Source organism: Natrix helvetica, assembly GCF_964273705.1.
Source record: "Natrix helvetica genome assembly, chromosome: 1".
Taxonomy (NCBI): Eukaryota; Metazoa; Chordata; class Lepidosauria; order Squamata; family Natricidae; genus Natrix; species Natrix helvetica.
The window spans coordinates 114,188,653-114,214,984 of record NC_138548.1 but is presented as its reverse complement, the minus strand read 5'-3'; the positions used below and the strand labels follow the sequence as shown (position 1 = coordinate 114,214,984).

At 38.8% G+C, this 26,332-nt stretch overlaps 1 protein-coding gene across 1 annotated transcript in view; it reads left to right on the top strand.

Annotated features, from left to right (window-relative positions):
* The window catches only part of PHRF1 (PHD and ring finger domains 1), a 38,422-nt gene that overhangs the window by 3,205 nt on the left and 8,885 nt on the right, over window positions 1-26,332 (top strand). Inside the window, 12 exon segments of the mRNA XM_081934088.1 lie at window positions 416-529; window positions 1,105-1,328; window positions 1,853-1,936; window positions 3,257-3,378; window positions 4,647-4,747; window positions 5,112-5,284; window positions 7,951-8,080; window positions 9,321-9,445; window positions 9,641-9,828; window positions 11,616-11,738; window positions 18,617-18,771; window positions 20,886-23,567. Of these exon segments, the coding sequence (XP_081790214.1) occupies window positions 416-529; window positions 1,105-1,328; window positions 1,853-1,936; window positions 3,257-3,378; window positions 4,647-4,747; window positions 5,112-5,284; window positions 7,951-8,080; window positions 9,321-9,445; window positions 9,641-9,828; window positions 11,616-11,738; window positions 18,617-18,771; window positions 20,886-23,567 (4,221 nt within the window).

The window sequence follows — 26,332 nt, the reverse complement described above, 5'->3', positions numbered from 1 at the left end:
AGCAATAATGATCAAAACTGAGGAGATCAAAGCTTTCAAATGTCTTGCCATCTATTTCCAGTCATTTTCCCAGGAAGCTCTCCTCTTCAAACCTTTCTTTGCAATCTCAAACAGCACTAATGCAATCCTTAGATATTCAACCCACAAGGGTAACAACTATGTGCCCTAAGCAATTAAACTTTTTGAACCCAGAGTGCTAAGTGTTTTGTTATATGGCACACAATGTTGCATTTTCAAGGACATCGGTGGGGCCTTAGAAGCTGTACAATGTTAATTTCTGAGATCCTTACTCCAGATTCTCCATTTGGTTGCTAACACCCTTCTCCAGGTAGAATTCAGTCAAAGCCTCATTTACTACTTTACATTCTAGTTGAGAATGTCCTTTCTTGATTTTCTTTACTGTGTTTTTTAAAAGAAAGCAGTGATGGAAATAGCGGAGACTCTGGTGACACAGGAAGTGAGGATGAAGGTGATACTGATGAAGATGGAGATGAAGAGAATGAAGAAAGTGAAGATGAAGATCTAGAAGGTGATTATGACAACTCTTTCAGTAATATTAATTAAAGAAGTTTTACATTCAGTGAGCTATTTTTAAAGCTACTTTAGATGAGAGTAGTTGCTAACTTGCCTAATTTGCATCAATTCACTATAATAGTTGAACTGTAGACAAGCACATTGCTCTTATAACTGTTTTGGTTGCTTGCTAGTCATTCATAGTATTGAAGGCTGCCATCCAGGCATGGTATACACCCATTCATGTGCACGCACACAGACACAAACACGGGTACTCTTTGTCACATACAATGTGAGTCTGATACCCTGGCCCTCATCTTTGTTATTGGCAATCAGGATTTAGGAGGAGATATAAATGTTACACCTGATTCAGTTATACTTGATTTGTGCATTTCTTGCTGGGTCACCAATGACAATGGAGATACCTAATAAATATGTATCCAGTATTATACAGATAGTTTTCAACTCTTGCCTAAGCTGCTTTACTCTTTTCTACTGTCTCATGTTCCAAGTAAAATAATTTTCCAGCCTTTCAGAACAGGTTTGGTGATAACGTATGTATGAGACTATTGGGTTTTTTTTCTTCGTAAGATACTGAAGAGGAGGAGGCAGAAGATGACATGGAAATGACTTCTGAGCAACCAGAATATTGTATTAAAACGAAGCCTGAACTTAATGGAGAAATTAATTCTTCTACTGATGAAGATGCTGAAAACTGCCCAATATGTCTCAATACATTCAGAGATCAGGCAGTTGGAACACCTGAGAATTGTGCCCATTATTTCTGCTTGGATTGTATAGTTGAATGGTCTAAAGTAAGAACTCATTTAATTGATAAAATTATGCTAAAGTTGATGCTATTTTGTGAGCATTGTGACTGTTTCATAATGTGTCTTTTTACAGGTCATATTTGGTTGGTAGCAAATAATCATTAAAGATCCTCTGAAGTTCCCCCAGAAAGCGAATTTGTATATACGTGGCCTCGGCTTATTTTAATTATTATTCTTTTTCAATTCTTACGGTTAATAATTGCTGTCTGCTCTTAAAATAGTTTAGTGTTCTCTGGTTAGAATTGAGAAATATAAAGCCAGATGTTATAACAATGAAACAAATGCTGACAATGTACATACAATTATTTCAGTTCAGACTTATTAAGCTATGAAAATAGAAATATGTCAAGTTTTTAAGGCAGGTCCTCAGCTACACAATCATTAAGAACTTAATCAGTTCAATTTAACCCGTTGAACAACTATGAATTTTAAATTTATTTAAAAATAAAGATGCTTTTGAAATTGGTAAATTGTCTCGTCTCCCCCTCCGTTTTTTTTTTTTTAAACAGAATGCCAACTCTTGTCCCGTGGATCGGATCATTTTTAAATCTATTTGTGTTCGTGTGCGCTTTGATGGAGAAATTTTGAAGAAAGTAGGTATTTTGTTTTCTTAAAAATAGCAAAAATCAAGAGTATGTTTTGCGAAACATAAACAGCATTTTCTGTATCTGCTTTCTCGTTTCTAATCAAGTCATAATTCACTGTTGTGTGCTTTTTCTGGATTTAATGTTTCTGAAATAACACAGTTGATAGTATTCACCAGCTTATAATGATACACAATTTTTTTGAATACATTATTTTCTAGTTTTATGAATTGTTTCCCCTCATTTGAATGAGCTACTTATATGAACACCTGCAAGGGTTTTTTGTGTGAACAGTGGATATTATACATGTTCATTTTGAATATACTTTGTCTCATGGCCTTTCGGGAGAAAATTGTTCTAGTAAAGAACATTGTGACTTCTACTGCAACAGAAATATTAATAAATCATTATTAATTGGAGGATAAAGGAAATAATGAATGCTAAATCCCACTCAATAAAAGGTAATAGTGAAAGATGTTTGCATTTTCTATGAATTGATCAGATGAATTGCTATATATTACTGTATTGCTCTGATTGCAAGTTAGTGTTTTCAACTAGCCACTAACCTATGCCGCCTTGAGCATAATTCCTGTTAAGTAAAATGGGCTATACTTCAAAATAAAGTTTAATGGGTATTTTCTGAGATTGAAACATTCTTTTGAAATATATATAAAGTTCTTATAGTACTCTTTTTGAACATCGAAATGTCGCCGAGACCCGAATATGCCAAGACTTGCGTGTGTGTGTGTGTGTGTGTGTGTGTGTATGTATGTATGTATTTGTGTTACAACCCCTGGTATCAGCACAAATACAACACACACACACACACGTATGTATGTATGTATACATACATACACGAAAACACACACACACATATACACACACATATACACATACATACATACATACATACATACATACATACATACATACATACATACATATCTTACTGCTCCTTGTTTAATTTATTTTCATTGATCCATTCATGAAATTGAAACAAGCAACAAGTAAGAATATGTAGAAAGAACACAAAGTAACATTTGGAAACTCTGATATTTAAACTGAAAATGCTTTAGGTTTACGTTTTTTTTTTTTAATGTTACCCTTTAAGCACTCTTGAAGGAAAAAAAATCCATATAAAATGGAAAGAAATTAACTTTATAATGTGGTGACACCTCTCCTTAAATCTGACATCATCATGAAAAAAAACACAAAAAGCTCATGTTTAGACAGAATTAGAGAAAGCTGAGTTGTGGTACTTGTTTGAACAGGAACTCTTGCTTGTTTTACTGTGAACAATGCAAAATCTCCTTAAAATGTTTTCTTTAGATACCTGTTGAGAATACAAAATCTCAGGAAGATAGTCTGGAGGAAGATCCCACCTTTTGTGAAGTATGTGGTCGAAGCGACAGAGAAGATCGCTTACTGCTTTGTGACGGATGTGATGCAGGGTAAAGAGTCCTTGCCTTTAAAAAATCTTCCTTGATTGTAACATTTGTCAAATGCTTCTTGAGATTAGGATTCCACTTGAGGGTGTTAGTTTGCTTTTAATATAGACGATACCACATTTTTGTTGACATAGCTGACCAGATGAGTCCTTTAAATCTTTCCAGTCATTCATAAGTTGTATGTTTGAAGAGTGACAAGGATACTTTGCTGTATCACATGGTAACTGGAAACCTTTGGCAGAAATATAATTGCTTTCAGGTGAATCTGGTTATAAAGTTTCACGCTTTCACCGTGACCTCTGACCATAGGGCACTTTGTACTTACTTACCTACCATTATATTTTTTCTATTAGATCTATTGACAAAGATGGGTTGCTCAAAGATGGACAGGGTGTGGCCACAGTGAGCTTTCTTGTTTTACTCTGCAGTTACAGGTTATGAATATCTAAAGAGGTACCCTCATACAGAGAATTTTGAAATATATATTATCTCTCTCCTTAGCACCGCTCTTAGTTAACATACCTTATAAATGTGTTATATTTTAAGTAAGTGATCATTCTAATTGGAACATGCAACCTTTTCTGGTTTCTTAGATTTTTGGTAAATGTTTTTTTCTGATGAGACCAGTCTATCAGGCAACCCGGTCTACCCAAATATGGGATGGAGCATACTGCTTTCACCTTTCCGCCCCAATCCAGGAACCTTTGCAGGCAGTTGCTTTCGCGACAAATCATCAAAAATAGCTTGTCGCGAAAGCAACTTCTTGCAAAGGCTCCTGGATTGGGGCTGAAAGGCAAAAGCAGAAGCAGTATGCTCTGCCCATATTGGGGTAGACCAGGTTGCCCTGATAGACTGATCTCACCGTGAAAAACACTTAATGTCTCCCGTGGTGTAGCTGACAAACCAAGAGGAGCCCATAACTTAGAGGTTAATACATCTACCTAATATGTAAAGAGCCCAGGTTCAAATCCCAGAAGGGTATGGCTAGCTGTTGAGAGCTAAATAGCTTGAAATAGATCTGTACTAGTCTCCCTTTATTTTTCTGTCAGAAAATATAAATTCAACACAAAAATAATATTTTGGTATTTTGTTAGCTCTTGGAATATTTCTTAATTCCATATCAACAAATGTCTTTGTATGGTTAGAATAGGAAATTGTGCATGTACATCACTCTCTGTATAAAGGATTAGTCTGCATAATAGGCAAAAGGGCCTGGTGTTCTCTTCTACCTTTACAGTTTTGTAAGAATCCCTTGTATACTCTTTCTTTAGTTACCATATGGAATGCCTTAATCCACCTTTAAGCGAGGTACCTGTAGATGAATGGTTCTGTCCGCCATGTGCACCTGCAAATGCTATGCCTGCTGAGGCTGGCAAGTATTTTCTTTATAACATATTTTTAGTTTGAATGACAGAAATTAGTCTTACAAAACATACTGGAATTTAATTTTAACATTACTGTTATCTTATAGAAGCATACTTGCAATGAAAAATCTTGTGAAAAGATTTATTCTACCTAGTGCTATTACATGGCAGCAAAATTCAGTAACCAAATCTTGTTGCTTAGATGTAGACAAAGGTTTCAGAATGGTTGAATGTCTTGCATACTTAAATTGTTAATCTAAATATCTATAGATCAACTCATTTATTTGTGAACTACCTAGCACTTGGTCTCTAGAAAGGTGCTCAAGTGATGGTTGAAATATAGCTGAAAACTGACAGAGATCTTCTTTTAAGAAACAGATCAGGTGAGCGAAGAGGAGGTTGCTTCACTCATCGCTGATGTAATCCCTACCACCAGTCGACTGCGTCCCAGTGCCCGGACACGAGCTATTGCTAGAACACGGCAAAGTGAGCGTGTGCGAGCCACCGTGAACCGAAATAGGATAACAACTGCGCAGAGAATTCAGGTACAGTTTAATCTGATGGAATGATATAGTCTACAGACAGCTATCCTGTAAATGACCAAGTGTACGCAGCATAGCACTGTTTGCCCATAGGAAAGGAATGAGGTGCATACTTGCAATCATTTCTGGCATGTAAATCAAAAGTGTGATGATTTCTGGTAACAGTTCTTGGGCCCATTGATTTAGGTACATGTTTAACAACAACAAAAAATATAATGTAGGAGGAGGAGCCAACGTCACAATGATACGGACATGCGGTCTCGATGCTCCGAGACCGCAGCCGATGCTTTTGCCTTTGGGTGGTCCAATCGGACCTAAACCATCCCGCAGAGACTGTGAACAGGAAGAATACATCTTGCTGATCTCAGGGACATCACAAAGTCCCTGATGGATCCAAGAGAAGTTCTTCAAGCCGGTGACAAAAAATCCAGCCATTAGGCTGATGAAGTTGGGGAGGGGCTCCAAAAAGGAAAGATACGGAAAGAGAAAGTGTTTCCAGCTGGTGAGGAATTTTTGCCGTTTTACAATGGTCATAAGTATGAAAAATGGTCACGTCACTTTTTTCAGTGCTGTTGCAACTTTGAATGGTCACTAAGTGAACTGTTGTAAGTTGAGGACTACCTGTACTTTGTGTCACTGCAGACATGCAATATATAAATATATTTCTAAATATATAATTTCATTTAAAGGTATGTAGGCATGTACACTCAACAAACAGCTTAAATTGAGCCTGTTGTATGTGTCATTATGTGGGTCACCCATAATTGTGTCTGATTTTATGACCTTTTTTGCGATGATTGTTAAATAAATCAGATTCATTAAGTGAATGTTGTCTGCAGCATCTTTTTCAGGAAGCCAGTTGCCAGTAAAAAAAACAACAACCCATAAATTGTGGTCTAATAACTGCAGAATAATACGAACAGCTATAAATGTGGGGAAGTTGTTGAGTGCCCAAAATGTGATCACATTATAACGTGAATAGTCCGTACGTTGAGAACTGTGTGTGTGAGTGTCTGCGTGTGTAATAACATGTCTGCAGTACTACATAAGCATCCAGAGCTACTCCACTTCAAAAATGAATGATGCAGTCAAATTCACAATAGTTTAAAATGTTGACATTGGCAAAAGTACATCCATGGTCTAAAGGTAACTGGTTAAATTGCAGAAAGAGAGACTGTTTGCCTTGGGCTTATATCTTCTTCCTGCAGATCAATGCAGAAGGTCAAGAAATGCTTAAAATAGATAGTTTTCACACAAGCATTGTGTGGGCAGGACGTTATGTTCACTTGTGTTTCCTAATGGAATGATGGATACATTGAACCTGATTCCCCATTTATTTGCTCTACCAATAATTTATAGTAGAGACAAATGTACGGCTTCCTGGGCTGAAGGACTTTGAAGTGATTGAGAGGGAAACATCTGCTGGTAACAAAGAGAGGACATAATTTGGGAGAAAAGTTAGAGGGGAAAGATTTTCTCTTACATCTTTTCAATTGAGATTTGCGAATTTAGCATTAGTTAAATTCCACCCCAATGAGGCCATCGAAGTGATGTCCCGGTGTTTGGAGGCCGTACGGATCTGGATGGATGGCAACCGACTGAAACTCAACCCTTCCAAGACGGAGTGGCTGTGGCCTCCGGCGCCCCGGTTCAACCAGGTGTTCCCATCTCTGGCCATTGGGGGCGTGCAACTAGCCCCTATGGAACAGGTGCGCAATTTGGGCGTCCTCCTGGATGCCCGGCTGTCCATGGATGACCATGTAACAGCCGTGGCAAGGGGGGCGTTCCATCAGGTTCGCCTGATGCGCCAATTGCGCCCCTTATTGGACCGGGATGCCCTACGCACAGTCACCCATGCGCTGGTGACGTCTCGCCTGGACTACTGCAATGCTCTCTACATGGGGCTTCCTTTGAGATGCACTCGGAGACTACAGTTGGTCCAGAACGCGGCCGCGCGGGTGATCATGGGGAGGACTAGATTCTCCCCTGTAACACCTCTCCTGCGCGAGCTGCACTGGCTTCCTGTGGTCTTCCGAGTGCGTTTCAAGGTCTTGATTATGATCTTTAAAGCGCTCCATGGCACAGGGCCTAGTTACATGCAGGATCGCATCCTGCCCCACACATCCCTACGACCAATCCGCTCTCACAGAGAGGGACTTCTCCGGGTGCCGACCGCCAAACAGTGCCGGGGGGCGACACCCAGGAGCAGAGCCTTCTCTGTGATGGGCCCAGCCCTGTGGAATGACCTCCCCCGGGACATCAGGATTACTTCCGATCTCCGCTCCTTCCGTGTACAACTGAAAACCCACCTCTTCCAACTATCTGGCCTGGCTCAACCGTAATTTTCTCGTACTCCTCCTGACTGTCTGTTTTTTAACATTTTGAATTTGGATTGTACATGGGGTTTTGTAATTAGGGTATTTTAATGGTTTTTAATTGTCTATGTATTGTATCTGTTAACCTCCTCCGAACATGTGTGTCTTTGTACTTATGTATGTCATGGATTTATGTAAATGTTATATGTTTTTTACTCCATTGTACGCCGCCCCGAGTCCTTTTCGGAAAGGGAGCGGCTAATAAATTTAAATTATTATTATTATTATTATTATTATTATTATTATTATTAGTTAGCTTCAGCCAGTAATCATAAACATTTGTCTTGATTTTAGCATGTACCAAGGTACCTTATGTCTTCCTTTCTTGACGAAACAATTGAGGCAGTTGCAGCGGGTCTGAGTACAGCTGTGTACCAGAGACCATTAACTCCTCGGAGCACAACCAGGAAAAAACGAAAAGGAGGTAATTCAGTCACAATAATGGCACTTAGTCACATTTTCTAGGGAAGCTTGTCATATATTTCCCTCCCCCTGCCTGTCCTGGAAAGTAGAATTGGAGGAACGTGCCTGACTTATCCACCCATCGTGCTCATACAGTTCTGATTGAACTCAGATCTCTTTGCCTTTAAACTCAAATGCCCCCCACCCCCATAGACTTCATTATTTATATAATGTCTCCATTCCACAATGTGTTTCCTCAGTGTAAGTTAAATAACTTCTATTTAGTAATGCAGAGGTTGAACAAACAAGATAAAAAGGAACATTCTCATGAAACATTCTTTTTTGGGGGGGAAAATAGCAAAGGGCTCAGGATGGCAGAATAGGTAGAAAAATTTTCTTCCAAAACTTTACAGCTGAAAAATACAAGTGAGTGGCGGACTTTCTATGTGGTGACTGTAGCTTTCAGTAAAGAGCAATGCAATTTCTGTATACAGAAACGTATTAATTAATGGTGATAAGCTTTGATAAGCATATATATATACATAGACCTAATGAAATCTGTGCATCCCTATATTAATGCATAGAATTGCTTTTGATGAGAAAAAACCATTCAATTGGTGATTAATGTAGGTCGGAGGTGTATAAGGAGTGTGGAACTCGTGCTGCTTGGTAAACATGAGAAATGTGGCATGAGCTAATACTTTGCATTATGCAGTCAATGAAATTGTCAGCGCACTCAGACGATCAGATATCTCAATCCTCCTATTTGGGCAAATAGATGTTCCCTGTGGGAATTTTAAGAACACGTCCTGTTTCTGGTGGGATGGCATAGAGACATGGCTGATCACAATACATGTGCTGGTTAGAACACTGTGTAGCTGATGGGGGTAATAGTCCCTACCATTCCCTCTAGCTCCGACTTGTATTTCTCTTCTCTCTGAGGAAATTGGCACATTTTTAAACTAAAAAGTGCACAACAGCCACCCGCGTTTTTCTTTTCTAAAAGAGACTGTGAAGCATTCCTGAAAATAAAATGAATGCTGGTTCTTTGAGTTCTTTGTTCTGCGTCATAATTTAACTAGTGGGTAAAGAAGAGATTGAGAGGGTGGTGGTGAGCACAACAGCCTGTTGGGGATCTTGAAGTTTTCTCGCTCATGCAGATATTCCAGAAAGTCTGTCTGAAATTGCCAACTGGGGTGGTGCAGTGTAATAAGAGTCCCAACAGAGCATCATCTCTTTGTTGTAATTTCCATTTAATTCAGGCAGGAGAAGAAAAACCACCAGTAAAAAATGGCGCACCAAATCATCAGCTGGGAAAAAAGGCGCTGGAACGTGGATTAAGAGACGCAAGCATCGGACAAAGAGGAGAAAGGGGAAAAAAACCCAGGTATTCTCCCACACTGTTTTTAGGAGTGCAGAAATATAGTTGATTAATCAAGTGGCATGTTTTATTGGGATTTTTTTTAAAAAAAATCAGTGATAATTTTTAAGAGGATGTTGGTGGCTGCTGTTGTGTATTTTCTCTTTTGCCTCTTAAGTTAACTGGACATTTTTAGCTTAGCTAACTTAATGTTCTATCCAGGTGAGGGCTGAGGTGACAGCTCGTTCTCGAATAGCAAAAACTCTTCATCTTGGCAAGCCTATACGTGGTACTTCAATCCCTTCCATCTGCAAACCAATAGAACCGTCACTTGGGTTTATGAGAGCCGATATTGGAGCTGCCTCCCTCTCTGTCTTTGGGGATCCCTTTGAACTAGATCCATACAACAGGTAAGCATAAGATAAGTGGGAAGAAGATAATGAATGTTTAAAGAAACCAGAGTAAGACTCCAAGTGATGTCATGTTTGGAATGGCTTTGAACAGATCAAGGTTATTATCTGATGCTCATTTTTCTTTAAGAATTTTCAGTGCATTACTAATAGCAATAACCAATAACACTTAGACTTATATATCGTACCGCGCTGATAGTGCTTTTACAGCCTACTCTAAGCGGTTTACAGAGTCAGCATATTACTCCTAACAATCTGGGTCCTCATTTTACCCACCTCGGAAGGATGGAAGGCTGAGTTAACCTTGAGCCTGGTGAGATTCAATCTGCCGAACTGCTGGCAGCTGATGATCAGCAGAAGTAGCCTGCAGTACTGCACTCTGACCATTGTGCCACTGTGGCTCATAAGTTACTCATCTTGAAGATTAACGTTTCAATTGATGGAATCTCTCTGTAAAGGTTGCCCAAATTCTAGCATGAAATCTGAGTGTAGTAATAACAATAGCATTTAGACTTATATAGTGCTTCATGGTGCTTTACAGCCCTCTCTAAGTGGTTTACAGAGTCAGCATATTGCCCCCAACAATCTGGGTCCTCATATTACCGATCTCAGAAGGATGAAGGCTGAGTCAACCTTGAGCCATTCAGAATTGAACTGGAGTGAGCAGTGAGTTAGCCTGCAGTGCTGCATTCCAACCACTGCACCAGCACGGCTCTGTATCTCTTCATTTGTGTATTTTGATATTTTCAGCGGTACATATTTCAAGTCTGAGTGTGTTACTTGTCTTCTTTTGAGAACTTCATATTGATGCTTCCCTCATATTGAACATTTTACTTGGCATTTTCTTCCTCTTGAATTTTTTTTTCTTCCTCTTAACACAGCAGTTTGTTAAATGTTTCATATCAATGCCTCCAATGTAATGGGTTTTCTCATTTTGTTTTGCTTGAAACTGAAAACCTGTGGAATATTCCATTTCCTGCCTGGGCTTTGCCAGTATGACCACTCTAGGGGTGATCTGATGATTTTCCAGAAATTAATTCTCCAACTGGAAGCAGTTTGATGTTTTGAACATGGCTCCTTGAAGCAGACTTGTTTATCAAAATACACTGTCTGGAACACCATAAGCTATATTTTGTTCATAAAATATGACAAAACTCACAAATAGCTCAATCAGTATGCCAGAGGAAAAATGTTATGTTCTAGAGTTTTCCAGAATGTTTCACTCTCTAAATGTTAAAATGTGTACTTTCCCATTTGGGGCTCTTAAAAAAAAAGTTTATGGCAATTTTGACAGTTTTCAGAAAGAAATATTTGTGTCTTTTTGAATACTTACTCCTAATACAGCAGTGATTGTAAGTTGCATTAAACTTACCAGGAAAGAAAAAAATGTGGGTCTAGTGCCAAAGTACATCCTAAAATTTACTCAAGAGAAATTAATATATTGCACGTGTGCTTTCCTTCAATTTCAAACATTCATCATCATCACAGTAACAACAACAACAATAATAGCACTACTTGAACACCATCGGCATTGACAATCCCAATCAGTCAATTGCAGAAGGCAGCTCTATTTAGAATAGTTGACATCCTGCAACAATTCCTTGAACAGCATCAAACGATAATGTCTGCCTATCCAGCTCCTTGGGAAGGACTCCATAGGTGGATCAAAATCGTCAAATCCAGTCTAAACATCTGGTTGACTGTGGGACCCACTATAATAATAATAGGTAATAAAAATGAGCTATGATTGGGCATTTTCAGTGATTTTTGAGTTTTTCTCTCTTTAGCAATGAAGAACTTCCTGTTGCTAACTCAGCTTCACCAATGAGCACCAAAAGAAGATGTCTTTCCCAGTCAGCACTTAGATCACATCGCCCTGTTGCTAGGCCAGTGGCTGTTGGGCTCCCAGGGTAAGACTAGTCAGAGAAGATGCTTTCTTGTATAAAGTACTTGCTTGAGCTTTCTAACAAAGTTTTCTTCTGCCTGGTGAATCTCTTATGATTTCTTTGCATGCCACATCGAAAAGCTACCGTTTCCTCCAGTGCAAGTAATATAAACAGAACATACACCTTGACAGTCTTGATGGTTAATTGTCTTTGGATAAGATATGGATGGTTTCTTTCCATTTTTCTTCTGCTGAAAAGATCACAACTAATATATTGGAAGAATTAGTATATCTAGCTTATATTACAAAAGGAACATTTTCACTGAATTCTGAAACAAAGGAAAGTTAATGAGGAAGGAGTGCAATAATAATGACTCTCAAGAGTTGCATTTATTGTGCTGCTTGCTAACAATTTGTGTTCCAGTATAAAGCCTATTTGACATAACGAGTATAGGATCCTGTTATAAACTTTTTGTAGGGTGTTCAGTTAAAAAACATATACTTCCAAGAATATTGGGAAAAGCCAGCATGATGTAACAATTGAAGTGTTGAGTAGGAGAAAGAAAACCCAGAATCTAGCCCACCCTCAGCTACAGAATCTCATTGAGTAATTTTGGGTCAGTCATTCTCCCTCAACCCAACTGATCACACAGAATTGTGTTGGATTGGGGGGGGGGAATAGGAGAAAGGACTACAAGTACTATTTTGAGCCCCTGAATTAAAGATGGGGTATAAAGTGAATGAAAGATACGTGTGGTAAGCTCAGAATATTTAACTTAGAATATTTTTTAAAATACTGAAAAGAACATTGAATTAAAAAGTGAATTTGCTGACAGAGTAGCAAAAGGGGATCGTTTTGCTGTTATTTTGTACCTGCATGTATGGCTTTAGAATTAGTTGAGAAATACAGAATTTTACAATTCTGTCTAGCTTTCCCTTTTAAAAAAGCTTAACGTGCCTGTACCAAAATTGAGTTCAGCAAAATGAAAATTTTCAATGTGTGCCTGGGTGATAATCATCAATATTAATATATGGTTAATGTTTACATGAATATGTGCATATACACTAGCTTCATCCTAGTTGATTCTGTTTTTGTGGGAATATGAAAACATTTAATAGTTTTCTCAATATGTGGACGGTATGGTAGTTGAAATAAATGTAGTTTAAGAAATTGCATTCTTCTATAGAAAATCTTATAGGTACTCAAAACAATTACTAAACAATTGATGGTCAGAATGAGGTAGTTCTGTTTTCAGCCTGGGGATGTGTCTTAAAGGATGCAGGAAATATTTTTCTAATGTACATAATGTACGGTGTGTATATTTCTGAAGTACATTGTCATCAGTATCCTCTATTTTGATGGAGAAAGCCGAGAAAGAGAAAGGCCACAGCCCTATTCCTTTCTTTGATACCCAGTTCTGCCTTTTTTTGGTGTGTGGGAGAGGGGAGGAGGAAGGGACGGAGGAAATGTTACAAACCAGATTTATAGACAACAGAAAGTTGATTTCTGTTTTAGAGAAATCAACTAAGACGAAAGGTAGCTTTATGTGGTGTGTAAATCTTTGTTTATAAGCCATAGTTTTTGGCTCTGTATACTGGGAAAACACAGCATGGGTTGTTTAACAAACCATTTTCAAACAAGCCATGGTTAGTATATACATTTTTTTCTCTCAAATTCTATTTTAAGCATACTCCGCATTTCACTATAAACATTTTTGTTTCTTAATTTGTAACAGAAAATATAAAGGAAATGTTTTTGTTGTTGTGTAAGCATACTTCTACATGTAGGCAGTCCTCAACTTATAACCACAATTGACTCCAAAATTTCCATTACTAAGCAAGGCACTTGTTCTGCTCCACTCTGTGACCTTTCTTGCCACAGTTGTTAAGTGAATCACTGCAGTTGTTAATTAGTAACACGGTTAAGGGAATCCAGCTTCCCCATTGATTTTGTTTGCCAGAAGGTTGCAAAAGGTGATAACTTGACACCAGCAGCCGTCATAAATACATGCCAGTTGCCAAGTGTTTGACCATAGGGGTGCTGGCAGTGGTTGTAAGTATTAAAAATGGTCACAATTCACTTTTTTCCAGTACTGTTGGAACTTTGAACGGACACTGAACAAATGGTTGTAAGTACGACTATTTATGTGTATTAATGTTTCCCTTTTTTATGTTTGCTTATTTAGGCCAGGATTAGATACTAAGCACTTTATACAAAATTCAAAACATAAAGGATGCAGTGTTCCAGATGTTCAGCAATCTATAAAAAAGCTGGTAGCCCAGCCAGTCATAAATTCCTGAGATCTTTAGAGTAACCACTTCTAGTGATGAGTTTGTAGGATGCAACTCGTTTACTTCCTTTTAAATAGTGACCATGTTCCTTTAACAGGCATATGAGAAGGAATGTTGGGTCTGGGGGTATTCTTTTGCAGTTGGAGACTTAAATCAGGGATTGGGGATTTGGCCAGACAGGACGATTGCTTGTGGGTATGAGAGGAAAGGGCAAAGGGGGGCTTACTTCAAGTTTTGGAGGAATGAGTGAGACAGCTTTACATCATTGGCCTAAAACTCTTATTTATTTAATTAGAGATGGCATCAGTTACCTCTTTGGTTCTTCTTACAGGAAGAGAAAACAGGCCCCTGCTTTAAAACAGCTGACAACTGAAATATAGGGAGATAAAAGTCATGAGCTAATCAGAGGAAGTACCTGAAGTGACTGTGGTCCCTTTTTAAAAATGTGAAATGTATCAATATCATCTTAAAGCAATTTATGAATTGCTTAAACTTAGCTATGGTGGAAACTTTGACCAACGCTTTGTGGAAAAGTGGGTTTCAAGGAAGAACTTGAGAACACGGCAATAAGAGAAGCGGCATCATAGGTCTTGCAGGCTCAGAGTGAATAACTGTTTCTGGATCTTTGCTACCCTATGTGAAATCTTTCACTGTTGGTTAGGAAGAATAAAAGGGGACGTTGTAAGTCATCCAGCAGTGCTAGAATTTGTGGTTCCAAGCTGTTCTGGGAAGCTTTTTTTCAACCCAATAACATTTGTATCCAAAATCCAAGCCAGTACGGCTGCTGTTGAAAACGCCATGTTGTCAAAGGCTGCTTTTTTGCCAACCACCTTTGGATATTATGATGATATTTAAGGGTATTCAGATAGAAGCAAACTACACATAATGAGAAGAAACCATGTTTATTATTCTTTCCTGTCCACAGTCAATATAGGAATCAGTGAAGTCAGTTTTCCATATCAGGAGTACTAGAAGATATATTTAAGTAAGAGCTTTGTGAATGCATTTGGCTCTTTTTTCCTTCAACATTTCTGTAAAAGTAGCTAATTCACAATTCCTACGTGATACTGAATGTGCCAGATTATTATTTTTTAAATTACTTGGTATTATTTATTTTGCCTGGCTTTCTTTTCAGTTTTCTCTTCCCCCACATATTATTATCCTAGGTATGCTGTGAAATAGGTAGTAGGGGGTGAGAAAGAGAGAAAGGATCCTAGAGTTTTGACTAGTAAATTTGTATACAAGAAATAGTTTCCATGTTTAGGATTTGAAGAGGGTCATTTGGCTGGATTCCTGCTCCTCTCCCCAAGAATTATAATAAAAAAATGAAGTTTCTGTCATGTGGATCCATGCCTGTAAAATACTATTACTATTAATAAATATGCTTTAAAGTTTAGGGAGCTTTCTGCTTCCTTTTTATTAGGAGCCATACTGTAAGCTGAATACACTGAGATGTCCCCTCTAGAGCCAGAGGGCCAAAGCTCATTGAGATTTAGGGGAGAATCTACTAAAGAGCAGGAATGCAGCCAAATGTTAACCTCCAAGGAAGGCAAGTTGAAGGTGAGTTTCTACAGGTAAGGTGAAACCAAAATGGCACCAGTAGGAATGCCAGAATGACATTCCAACATGGGAGCAATTCATTGGGGTTTCTTTTTTTTCTTCAAAATATGTGTTGAATTTTAGTTGAACGTAAGGGTTTATCAGTTTACTTATAAATTTGTAAACTGTCCTTCGGAATTAAGTTCTTGGATGCAGAGTATTTTTTTAAAATAGAAAAGAAATACAGGTAGTCCTCAATTAGTGATCACAATTGGAACTAGTAACTCTTGCTAAGCACCAGGGTTGCTAAGCAAAACCTCACATGACCATGGTGGACTCTTGAACTCACTTCCATTGGGGTTGTTAAACAAATCACCTGCAGTTGTTAAGCAAGACATCACATGACAATGACTTGCACTCTTGCTTTCTCCATTGACTTTGCTTGTTGCCACCCAGTTGCTAATCACACAAATAGTGATCACATGACTGGATACTACTGTGGTCATAAACATGCACCTACGAAGGACTCAGATGTCAATCATATGATCCCTGGGATGCCATGATGGCCATAAATGCAAAGGTTGATCATAAGAGTTAAATTTTCAGCACTGTTACAGCTTTGAATGGTTGCTAAACGTGGTCAGTAAGCAAGGCCTACCTGGATAGTTTTAGATGTCACTCGTTCAAAGTGATTGCCTATCTAGCGTTAACTCGTGATGTATTTACATAGCTATCTTTCATTATTTCGGCATTTGCAAGAAATATTCGTAGTGACAAAACTCAAAGCAATGGGTTGCATAGAGCAAAAGCCTCCCTTGGCTGGAACGGTGCCTTCAGTTACCAGAAAGCTTTCGATCTGGTGCAGTTTTGCTGTTTGCTGAATGCTCTGAGGTTTCTCCATCTTGCTGTGGGGTGTGGATCATAGATCAGTGGGAGAGTTGCTGCTGGGGAAGAGAGAATGGGAAGAAGAGTGGACTAATATTACCTCTTCCCGTTCTGCCAGTTGACATGTTTTGAGATGATCCCACGAAGTTGACATAAATTTCAATAAGTTTACTTAAAACCGCTCAGTCAAAATAATATTCAAATCCTATTAAAAAAGCAGGTTGTAATTATTTGCTGAAAAAAAGAGTAGTTCCTGTAGGCAGGGCAAATTATTTGGGCATGGCTTACCATAAAGTCGGTGGTATTGCAAAAAAATAATAATGTATGAATTCTGAATTCATCGTATTTCTAGTTGAGAACACAAAGCAGGGCCTCTTGCGTATGATCTTAAGGTTGAGACACATTTGTATAGATAGAGGAGGATTTAAGGTGCTCTGTTATAGATTTTAGGATCACTTATTAGTCAAAACGGAGGATATAAAATTGAAGATATATATTTCATTTGCCAATTCCAAGCAAATGCTCATTTTGAAAGAAAGAAAAAAGCTTCAATTATTCTAAGATTTATTTCTCCTTTGTTTTTTCTTCCTTTCCACATATTGCTGTTTTGCAATTCCTTTTCTACTTGTTACTCTTCATGAGGAATGGGATGTGCCTTAGCTTGTATTGTGCTATGTTACAATTTAAAAGCCCACTTTGCAACTATTTTTTTTAAGAAACTGAATTGTTGCATCTGATACTTACATTGAATTCTTAAACTTGCAACACGTTTAATTCAATGAGATTAAAGAATTGTGGCTTTTTCTTTTTACATTTGGTTGTTTTTGACCATTGTATTTATTTGAGTATATAATTCACTAGTTAAAACCCAAATGCATGGATACAAAGTAAGTCTTCACTTGACACTGAAAAATAAACAGTATAGGTGATAGCTTAACTTTAGGAGTGAAAAAAACAGTCATAAGTTACTTTTTTCAGTACTTTTGTAACTTTGAATGGTCACTAAACGAACTGCTGTAAGTCAAGGACTACCTGTACAAAATCTGCAGCAAGGAAGGCCCACTTCTGCATCCACATATAACATACTAATCTTAGACTCTTAATTTAAAATTTGAAGATTAGTTGCTACTGGGTACACTGTGTGTTCCTTTAAAACCTGTGTTACATGTTTTCTGGAAAATGTTTCAAACAGAAGCCTTTTCTATATTTTCCACCAGCTGCATTTTCAGTTTGTCTTCAAGGATGGCCCTGTGTAACAAGCATTGGGGTAGCCTAACCATGAACCTAATAGAACTGATGTCAAACTGGATTTCTTTGAGGGCCGGATCAGCATTGTAGTTCTCCATGGGCCGGCTACTGGTTGAGACAGAATGGACACCTCCTGCAGCACTTTGCCGGCCATAATGGGACATGGGGGCTGTGTGCAGCCCCTTTGCGCCCCATTTTGGCTGCCAGAGGCATCGTGCGCAGCACCCCTGCACCCTGTTTTGACTGCCAGAGGCACCACAGGCTGGTCCTTTGCTATTTCCAGGCCGGCCCTGCGAGCCAAATTTGAGCACCCCACTGACTGAATCTGGCCCACAAGCCTTGAGTTTGACACCCCTGTAGTAGAAGATAGACTATTTTGACTTGGTCATTATTGCCCAGTAAAGATTGCACTTCATAGCCCAATTGCTCAAATACATTCCAGGTAACTGAGGCCAATTGGGTGCTGATAAGAGAGAAGAGAACACTGGTCTGCTCTGCACTTGGCCCTTCTGGATCGGTGCCAACCCATTCGGAGTCTGAGATGTCCTCAGTTCCCATAAACACATGTTACCCATCTTCAGCCCTTTCAGGATTTTCATTTTCTTGGCCTTCTACCACACCATGGCTAAACTTGCATGGACGTATGGGATACAATATTGCATTTTTTCCAATGCTTTTCCTTCTGCAGTCTCTAGAGAAAAAAACGGTACCTGAGCTTTTGTTTCCTTATCATATTTTGTTTTATTTCATTTTTTTGTGCTGCATTTTTTTAAAAGAAAGAACGGGCAGCAGTCATTTAAAAATAAGTGTTGCCTGTGTAAAACCATATCATTGTGCTGAGTTCATGAACTATACTTCTGAACTTCTAAGGAAAGCTAATTTACTAAGTTGACGCAATTGGTGTACTTCTATGCAATCCAAAAACTCTCTGATTTATAGGAGGGGTGTTCCTGCCTTGATATCTGAGCCAGAAGCTGAACCCGCCCCTGTGCCCGACTTGTTGGGGAGCATCCTGACTGGACAGAGCCTCCTTATGATGAGTGGTTCTGATGTTGTTATTAATAGAGATGGATCCTTAACAGCAAAGAAAACTGGTGAGATCTAAAGCTTCTAACAGCCTTAAGTTTTTATCTTAGTTTTATTATTTAGTTTTATCTTATTTTATTTTATTTATTTTGATTCATATAGCCACCCATTTCAAAAATGTGGCTCTAGGTCAGGAGTGTCAACCTCGCTGCCTGCGGGCCGGATGTGACACATGCTGGCCACCCCCACCCCAATTTTAGCGAAGGGGGGAAAGTTGTAATACGTCACAGGACGACAATGTGTCATCGCGAGTTTGACACCCCGGCTCTAAGTGGTTAACAAAATGTACATAGGGAAAAGCAAAATCACACAATCCAAACAATCAGAAAGCAAGCTATATCACACACACATGCACACATGGAAGGGGGGAGTTTCCCTCCCCAAGCTCCAGAGGCTTTCCTCGAGCCTCCTGGAGGGCAAAAATGGCCTCCCCTGCACTCCAGAGACCCTCCGGAAGCCAGAAACGGGCCCATTTCTGGTCTTCCGGAACTTCTGGGAGGCCTGTTTTTCGCCCTCCCAGAGTCTCTGCGAACCTGCAGCAGCAGCGCGTGCGCGCACACACACAGACACACACACACACGCTTGGGCAGAGAAGCAAACCTTCAAGCCTTTGTGGAATGCCAAAACATTCAGGGCCATTCTGCTCTCCAGAGGAATGATATTCCAGAGGGCATATATGCCATGGAGGAAAAGGCTTTTCTTCCTGAATGCTACCAAACAACACTCTGAAACAGACAGACCTGAAGCGTGCCTCTCCTGCAGAACCTGACGGGAATGGGTAGAAATATTCAGGGAGAGATGGTTCTGCAGGTGGCCTTCCCTCAAGCCATGGAGAGTTTCAGAGGGGACACCAGCATCTTGAATTGCACCCAGAAGCATATTGGTAGCCAACGCAGCTCTTGGAGCAGAGGTGTCACATGTCACATTCTGTACCAGGTAAAGCTTCTGATTACTCTTTTAAGGGCAGTTCATGTACAGTGTTTTACAGTCACATCAAGAGGTTACTAGGGCATGAGTGATTGAACAGAGTCTCCCGATCCAGGAAAGGGTGCAACAGACATAGGACCAGGAGCTCTTGAAGCAAGAGCTTTGAGTCTAGAAAGAACTCCAGATTGCACAGTGGTTTTGCCTGAAATACTGCCATCCTGTTCAAAACCAAAGCTGCAATGTGCCCAGAGCCAGGCGGGGGTGAAGCGTTCAAATACACAGAGCCATTTGGTCTCACTAGGACTGAGTATTGTTAATGCAAAGCATAGGTGGACTGAGTCTAAATCTATACATGTGTTCTGGGTTTTTTTTTCCCCTTAGAAGAATATTCTAATTTTTGTAATATTTGGTCAAAGCTAAGATAAGATAATTACTACATTCACATTCTGCTAACATTAAAATCTTGGGTTGGAAGCAATTAGAGAGTGTTTACACTTACTTGTTTCAAAAAAGGAACTCAATATATATGGAATATCTAGATTTTGTAAAAGGAGACAACTTACTTTTAAATCTGGAAGCAATACAAATAGATGTTTATGAAATTGTTTTGCAATAGCTTATCATATAAGAGGGGTTTTCTAAAATTAAGATTAATTTTAGAAAAAGAGCATTATTGCTATGTTAAAAGCCCCTAAGATTGAATGTAGTATTTCAATATGTGGTAATTAACTTTGATTATATCACGAAGCAATTGCCAAGAGAAGTATTTGAGAAATCATTTCCCATTAATCAAAAATAATGCAATATGTTCCTCTTTGTCACAGATTGCATATTTTACAAGAAGAAACATTTTTTAATTTGAAATTTTTATACATTGTTTAATAATTAATTTACAAGTGACTTTTCTAAATAGTCCATAATTTTTCCTTTTTTATTAATTGTATTCTGTTTTTTTTTAATTTTTGTTTGTAGTTCTTGGGGGTTTTGTAGCCGGCCAGAATTTTTATATTTTCATCTAATATAAAAATACTTGCAATAAAATAATTTTCTAAAAACATTTCAGTGATAGCTCATTTCATAAGGATAACCACTGCTCAAAATGTTTTTCTTTCATTTTAACATTGCAATGTTTTTTTTTTTTTGTATTAATACAAGCACATGTTTGAAAACTCATTTTTCTCTTCATTGTTTTCAGTCCCATTACTGCGTGGCAGCTCACAAGCAGACGAAGCTTTGGAGGACAATTCCCAATCAAGGACACCAATTTTGGAGACCTTAATTACAAACTCTGGCACTGATTCTTTCAACTCTAAAACTCCTGTCTCAAAGCCTTGCTCGTCATCGCCATTGTCACTAAGCGTAACAAACAGAACAGTGACTTCTCCACATGCTACAATTGGAAGGGCGCCAATTCGATTTGATTACTCCATGACTCCAAGATCTGTTCAGACTCATAATTTAACCAATCTGAATAGAATCGGGAGCAAACTGGGTGACTCATTCAAATTTAATGGAAGCTCTAAACTACCTTTAGGCCCTCTTTCTGCACCTCCTAAACTAAACAACAACTCCAGTTCCATTTCAAAAGCAGTTTATGGCAAACAGCCTTTGAAATCTTCTCCTAAAAGGCCTGATATCTCTGAACTTCCAAGAATACCAAAGATTAAGAAGGAAACAAACAGTGGACACCTGGGACTACAACCTGCCACTGACCAAAATAATAACATTCCCAGCTCCTGTATAACACAGTTGACTGGCAAAGGAAACACAAGCCAGCCAATCAAAAGCAACAGAATGGAAACCAGCAAGCCGCAAGCTACTCAGCAACAAACGCATTCAACTTCTGCAAGTTCTGCTCATGGCAGTTCCTTGTTTTCTTCAGCAAGAGGGAAAGTTGGAAGTTCCTCCTTTGAGAGCTTTAAAATCAACATCCCTGGAAACGTGGCTCATTCTAACAGACTGTGTAATCCTGGATTTTGCAATACGTTTCGACCGGTGGACAATAAAGTGCAACAGAAGGAGAATCCTTCACCCCTTTTTTCACTGAAAAAAGCGAAACCCGTCAAAAGTGAAATATATGATCCTTTTGATCCCACAGGCTCTGACTCGAGCTCGACACACAGTAGCCCTGAAAGGCTACCCCTCACTAATATTACCAGAACAATATCCATAGGAAGTTCAAAAGTTCAGACCTTCCAAACCGTGCGCCGCATTACTCCTTACCCACTGGAAAATATCTTTGAATCTGAGGTTGATTCGTTGGAGGCCCCTTCAAGTAACGCAGAATCTCATGATGACATGGTAATAAAGGAGAGATTTGTGGAACAGGTTTCTGATGAAGAACAAGATAAAATTGATGATAACGAAGACTCAGGTACACCCTGTAGTTCCTCAGCTATTAAGCAAGTTACTGATGCAGAGCAGATAAACGACGAGGATAAAGATAGCCCTGGGGTTGATTTTGAAGATGATTGGGATACAGTTAGGGTAAAAAAGGAATTAGTTAGCCCCTCAATAGGGAAACAGCAGCAAAATGCTAAAAGCGTGCAAGCAAGAAAACGGTCTTTTTCGAGATCCCCATCAAATTCCAGTTCTCCAGGTCAGAGAGAAGTTAAAATTAAAAAGATAGACATCAAAGAAGGCAAACCGAGGAAATCAAGATCTAGATCAAGGACACATTCAAGGGAAAGAAGTTCCAGATCAGCGTCCCACTCAGTTGAAAAAAAATATAGCAAAAGCCACGGAGTTAAAGCAAAAACCCGTCGGTCATCTAGTGATTGTTCCAGTAGCCACGAGCGGTCGAAAAAAAAGAAAGCAAAAAGTAAAACTAAAGACAAAAAACCAAGTGTCTGGCCCAAAGAGCATAAGAGATCTCGGTCGCAATCTGGTAGTCCTGGCAATTCTTCTTTTGAAATATATGGCACCAAGAAAAAGAAAAAGCATTCTAGAGCGAGAGATCCAGAAAGTTCCCAATCAAATAGTGCTGAGAGAGCTAAAAAAAAGAAACACAAAAGAGAGAGGAGCTATGATAGGTATGAGAAGGAGAGGACCTCAAGCTCAAGAACTACAAAAGGATCTAGATCTCGGGAGAAACATAAAAGGCGTTCAAGATCACCTCCCGAATTAAAACCCCATGAATCAAAAGGATCTAAATCTAAGGAAAAGCCTTTACAATCTCAATCCTGCTCCAAAGAAAAGAAACACAAACCAAAAAAGATGTCTCTACAACCTCCTCAGGAAAAAGAGCTCAGATCTTTGGATGACCAAATCAGAAATTCTGAGCATTCTCTTTCTTGGGAACAGGAGTTGGACAACACAGAGCAAGAAGCGACAAATATTTATTGTGATCTAACACCTGTACAAGAGATTTCTTCAAAAGATAACATAATTAAAGTTTCATTTGATGAGAGTACTAGAGTGGATGATGATAAGTTAGATAATGAGGTACTTCCTTCCCAACTGGATTTCACAGATTTTGAAGCGTTACCTGATAATATAGATTCCTCCACTGAATTGACAATAGACTATGATTCATCAATATTTGATAACCAAAGCAGTGAGAGACAGGAGGAAATTGAAATTAAAGAAGATGACGATGATATATGTCCTTTCTTAATAGATTCTCTTCCCGAAAAGGAGGCATATACACCAAGCTGTGATGAGGCAAGTCTATCTCAAACTTTGCCTGAAAGCAAAATGCCAGTATTGTCAAAAGATGTGGAGCCTGCATTAGTTGAAAGTACAGTTGATACAAATAAGGCTGAACTGGAAGCAGTAGCTCAGAGTCCTGTGTTGAAATCTAAATCATTAGTGAAGAGAGTTACGTGGAATCTTCAAGAAGAAGAAAGTGATACGGTGGCCGTAGATAAAACAGCAAGTAAGTAAGATGATTTTTTTTAAAAAAGTAAAAAAATTGAAGCACAATTTAGAATAAAATCCAATTTTCCCATTTTAAAAATTATGTTCCTCTTGATTCAAACAACATCTTGTGAGATTCACTGTTGATGTGATTTCTGGTACACATTTACAATGTGTAAGTGGGAACTGTGCAGATACACATTGGGAGATTGGGGGAGACACATGTGCCCCAGTTCCATGGATGCAGGGTTGTTGATTCCTGTGTCATATGATTGTTCTGAAAACTTTTCAGGTATGTAGTCTATAAAGGAGAAGGTTGAGGATTATTGTGATAGACAGGTACAGATCAGGTATATGTTACATTTAGGAGGGTAATTACAGATCTCTCAGAACATTTCCTGAGTAGTAATCCCTCTTGGCTCTGTTTATCATGTCCTTTGTGTATTGTATTGTCATATGATGGATTTTTAATTTTTAGTGGGTTTTTCCCCCCTCCTTTGGTCTCCTTCATTCTTTTGTGTTTTATGAACTGACAATTAACCTCCTAGCCAGTATTGTAAACCAAAGCTTGACTGTAATTTGGAGGCAATTGCAAATCATAACTTTCTAGTTCAGATGCGGGTGTCAAAGGAAAAGTCAGGCATAGTGTTAACTGACCCATGTTTCCTGTACATAATGTATACGTGGTATGTTATTAATCAGTAGGAATGTTATATAGCTTTAGGATTCAGCTACCTTCACCCTTATTCTGGAATCACAACAGATGTGCTAAGTATCACTCAACCTAGGATGTAATATGCTAGTCAGTTTGAGTGTGGAGGTCTTTCTAAAAACAGAGAATAGCCTTTGTGCTAAAATAAACCTTTTGAACCTTCCTGAGGCTGGTGATTGGAGCTGTTTTCTACAAGGGGGGAGTCAGAGAGACAAAGGTAGGGGCCCTGCTGGCTACAAGGGGGGAGTCAGAGAGACAAAGAGGACTAGGTAGTGGTTTCTAGAATCATATATCTATAAACCAAAATAGCAATAATACATTCTGGATTAGTGTGCTTGAGATTGTGATTTTATTTTATTTCAAAATGACCAGCTTAGTTCAATGTAATAGCTGTTTTGCACCTGTCTTTTGTAGTACTCTCTTCAAATTTGGATATTGTCCCCTTTGTAAACAAATTACTAATCTACATAGACAGATTGCCTATCTAGAATCTCTAATCTGTGCTCTCCAAGCAGAAATTAGGTGCCCAATTGGGCCATTCCACTCTATGGAGATGCCATGCTATCAGCCCCCCTACCAGAAAGATCCTGCAGGAGAAGAGCAGTCTTAGGTGCTACTGCCAGCAGAGACAAGAGGCGTATTCTTAAGATAGTCAAGAATGCAAGTAAGGACTGTGACATTGATGCTATTATACATCTTGGCACAAATGATCTGCCCCAAAAAGATGTACTTTCTGTGAAGAATGATTTTCAGAGCTTGGGGTATGAACTTAGTAGTGTAGGTTGTAGACTTATCTTTTCAGAGGTTTTACCAGTATATAAGGAACAAAAAGGGAAGGGCCAGCATGTAGCAGAGTTTAATGTGTGGCTAAAGGAGTGGTATAAAAGGGAAGGCTTTGGTTTTATTAGTCATGATGCCTGCAGCTGATCCAATGAAAAACTGTACAAAAGAGATGGTTTGCACCCATCCAAGAAAGGGACTGAGTTACTTGGCATTAAATTCACAGATTTTCTGGATGAACATTTAAACTGAACAGCGGGGACAGAGAATTAAATGATACAGAACATTTCTGTCTCCAGCAATCTAAAACTCAAAGGGTTATCAGTGCATATAACATAGATGTTTGTGTGAGTAAGATTATCACTCCTGCTGTCAAACAAAACCAAGCATTTAATTGTGAGTGCCATACCATGTTCATGAATCATACAAGTGGCAAGAAAATAGGGGCAGTCAGGCATAACACAGGTTATGTAGACAGTAAACACAGGGTCAGTCAAAATGGACTCAAATGTCTATACACTAATACACAGAGTATGAGGAATAAACAGGGTGAATTAGAAATTCAAGTAAATGAGGGCAGATACGATATTGTTGCCATTACAGAAACGTGGTGGGATGAAACTCACAAATGGAACATACAGCTAGAAGGATTTAAATTATTTAAAAGAAATAGACCAAATAAAAGAGGAGGTGGAATTGCACTATATATAAGAAATAACTACATCTCTACAGAAATAGAGCACAACAATGATGAGAAGTATGTTGAATGCATTTGGGTCAATATTAAAGGTTGGGGGGGAAACGACATTGCCATAGGTCTATACTACAGGCCACCCAACCAAGCAGAGGAAGTAGATGAACTTTTTGCTAGTCAGCTAACTAAGGTATGTAGGAAGCACACCACAATAGTAATGGGAGATTTTAACTACCCTGACATCAACTGGGAAACAAACTCTGCACCAAGTGGAAGATCCAACAAGTTCCTAATGAACCTAGCAGACAATTTTGTTTCCCAAAAAGTAGAGAAGGGAACAAGGGGATCAGCCATATTGGACTTAATTCTCACTAACAGAGAGGAAATTATAGAAGGTGTTGAAGCCATAGGAACCCTGGGGGCAAGTGACCATGCTATTTATTTATTTATTTATTTATTTATTTATTTATTTATTTATTATTAGCGTTTATATACCGCCCCCTCTCCCGAAAGGGACTCGGGGCGGTGTACAGTCCGTATTAAAATACAACAGATTAAAACATAGAAATAACTATATAAATACATGTATAAGAGGAGG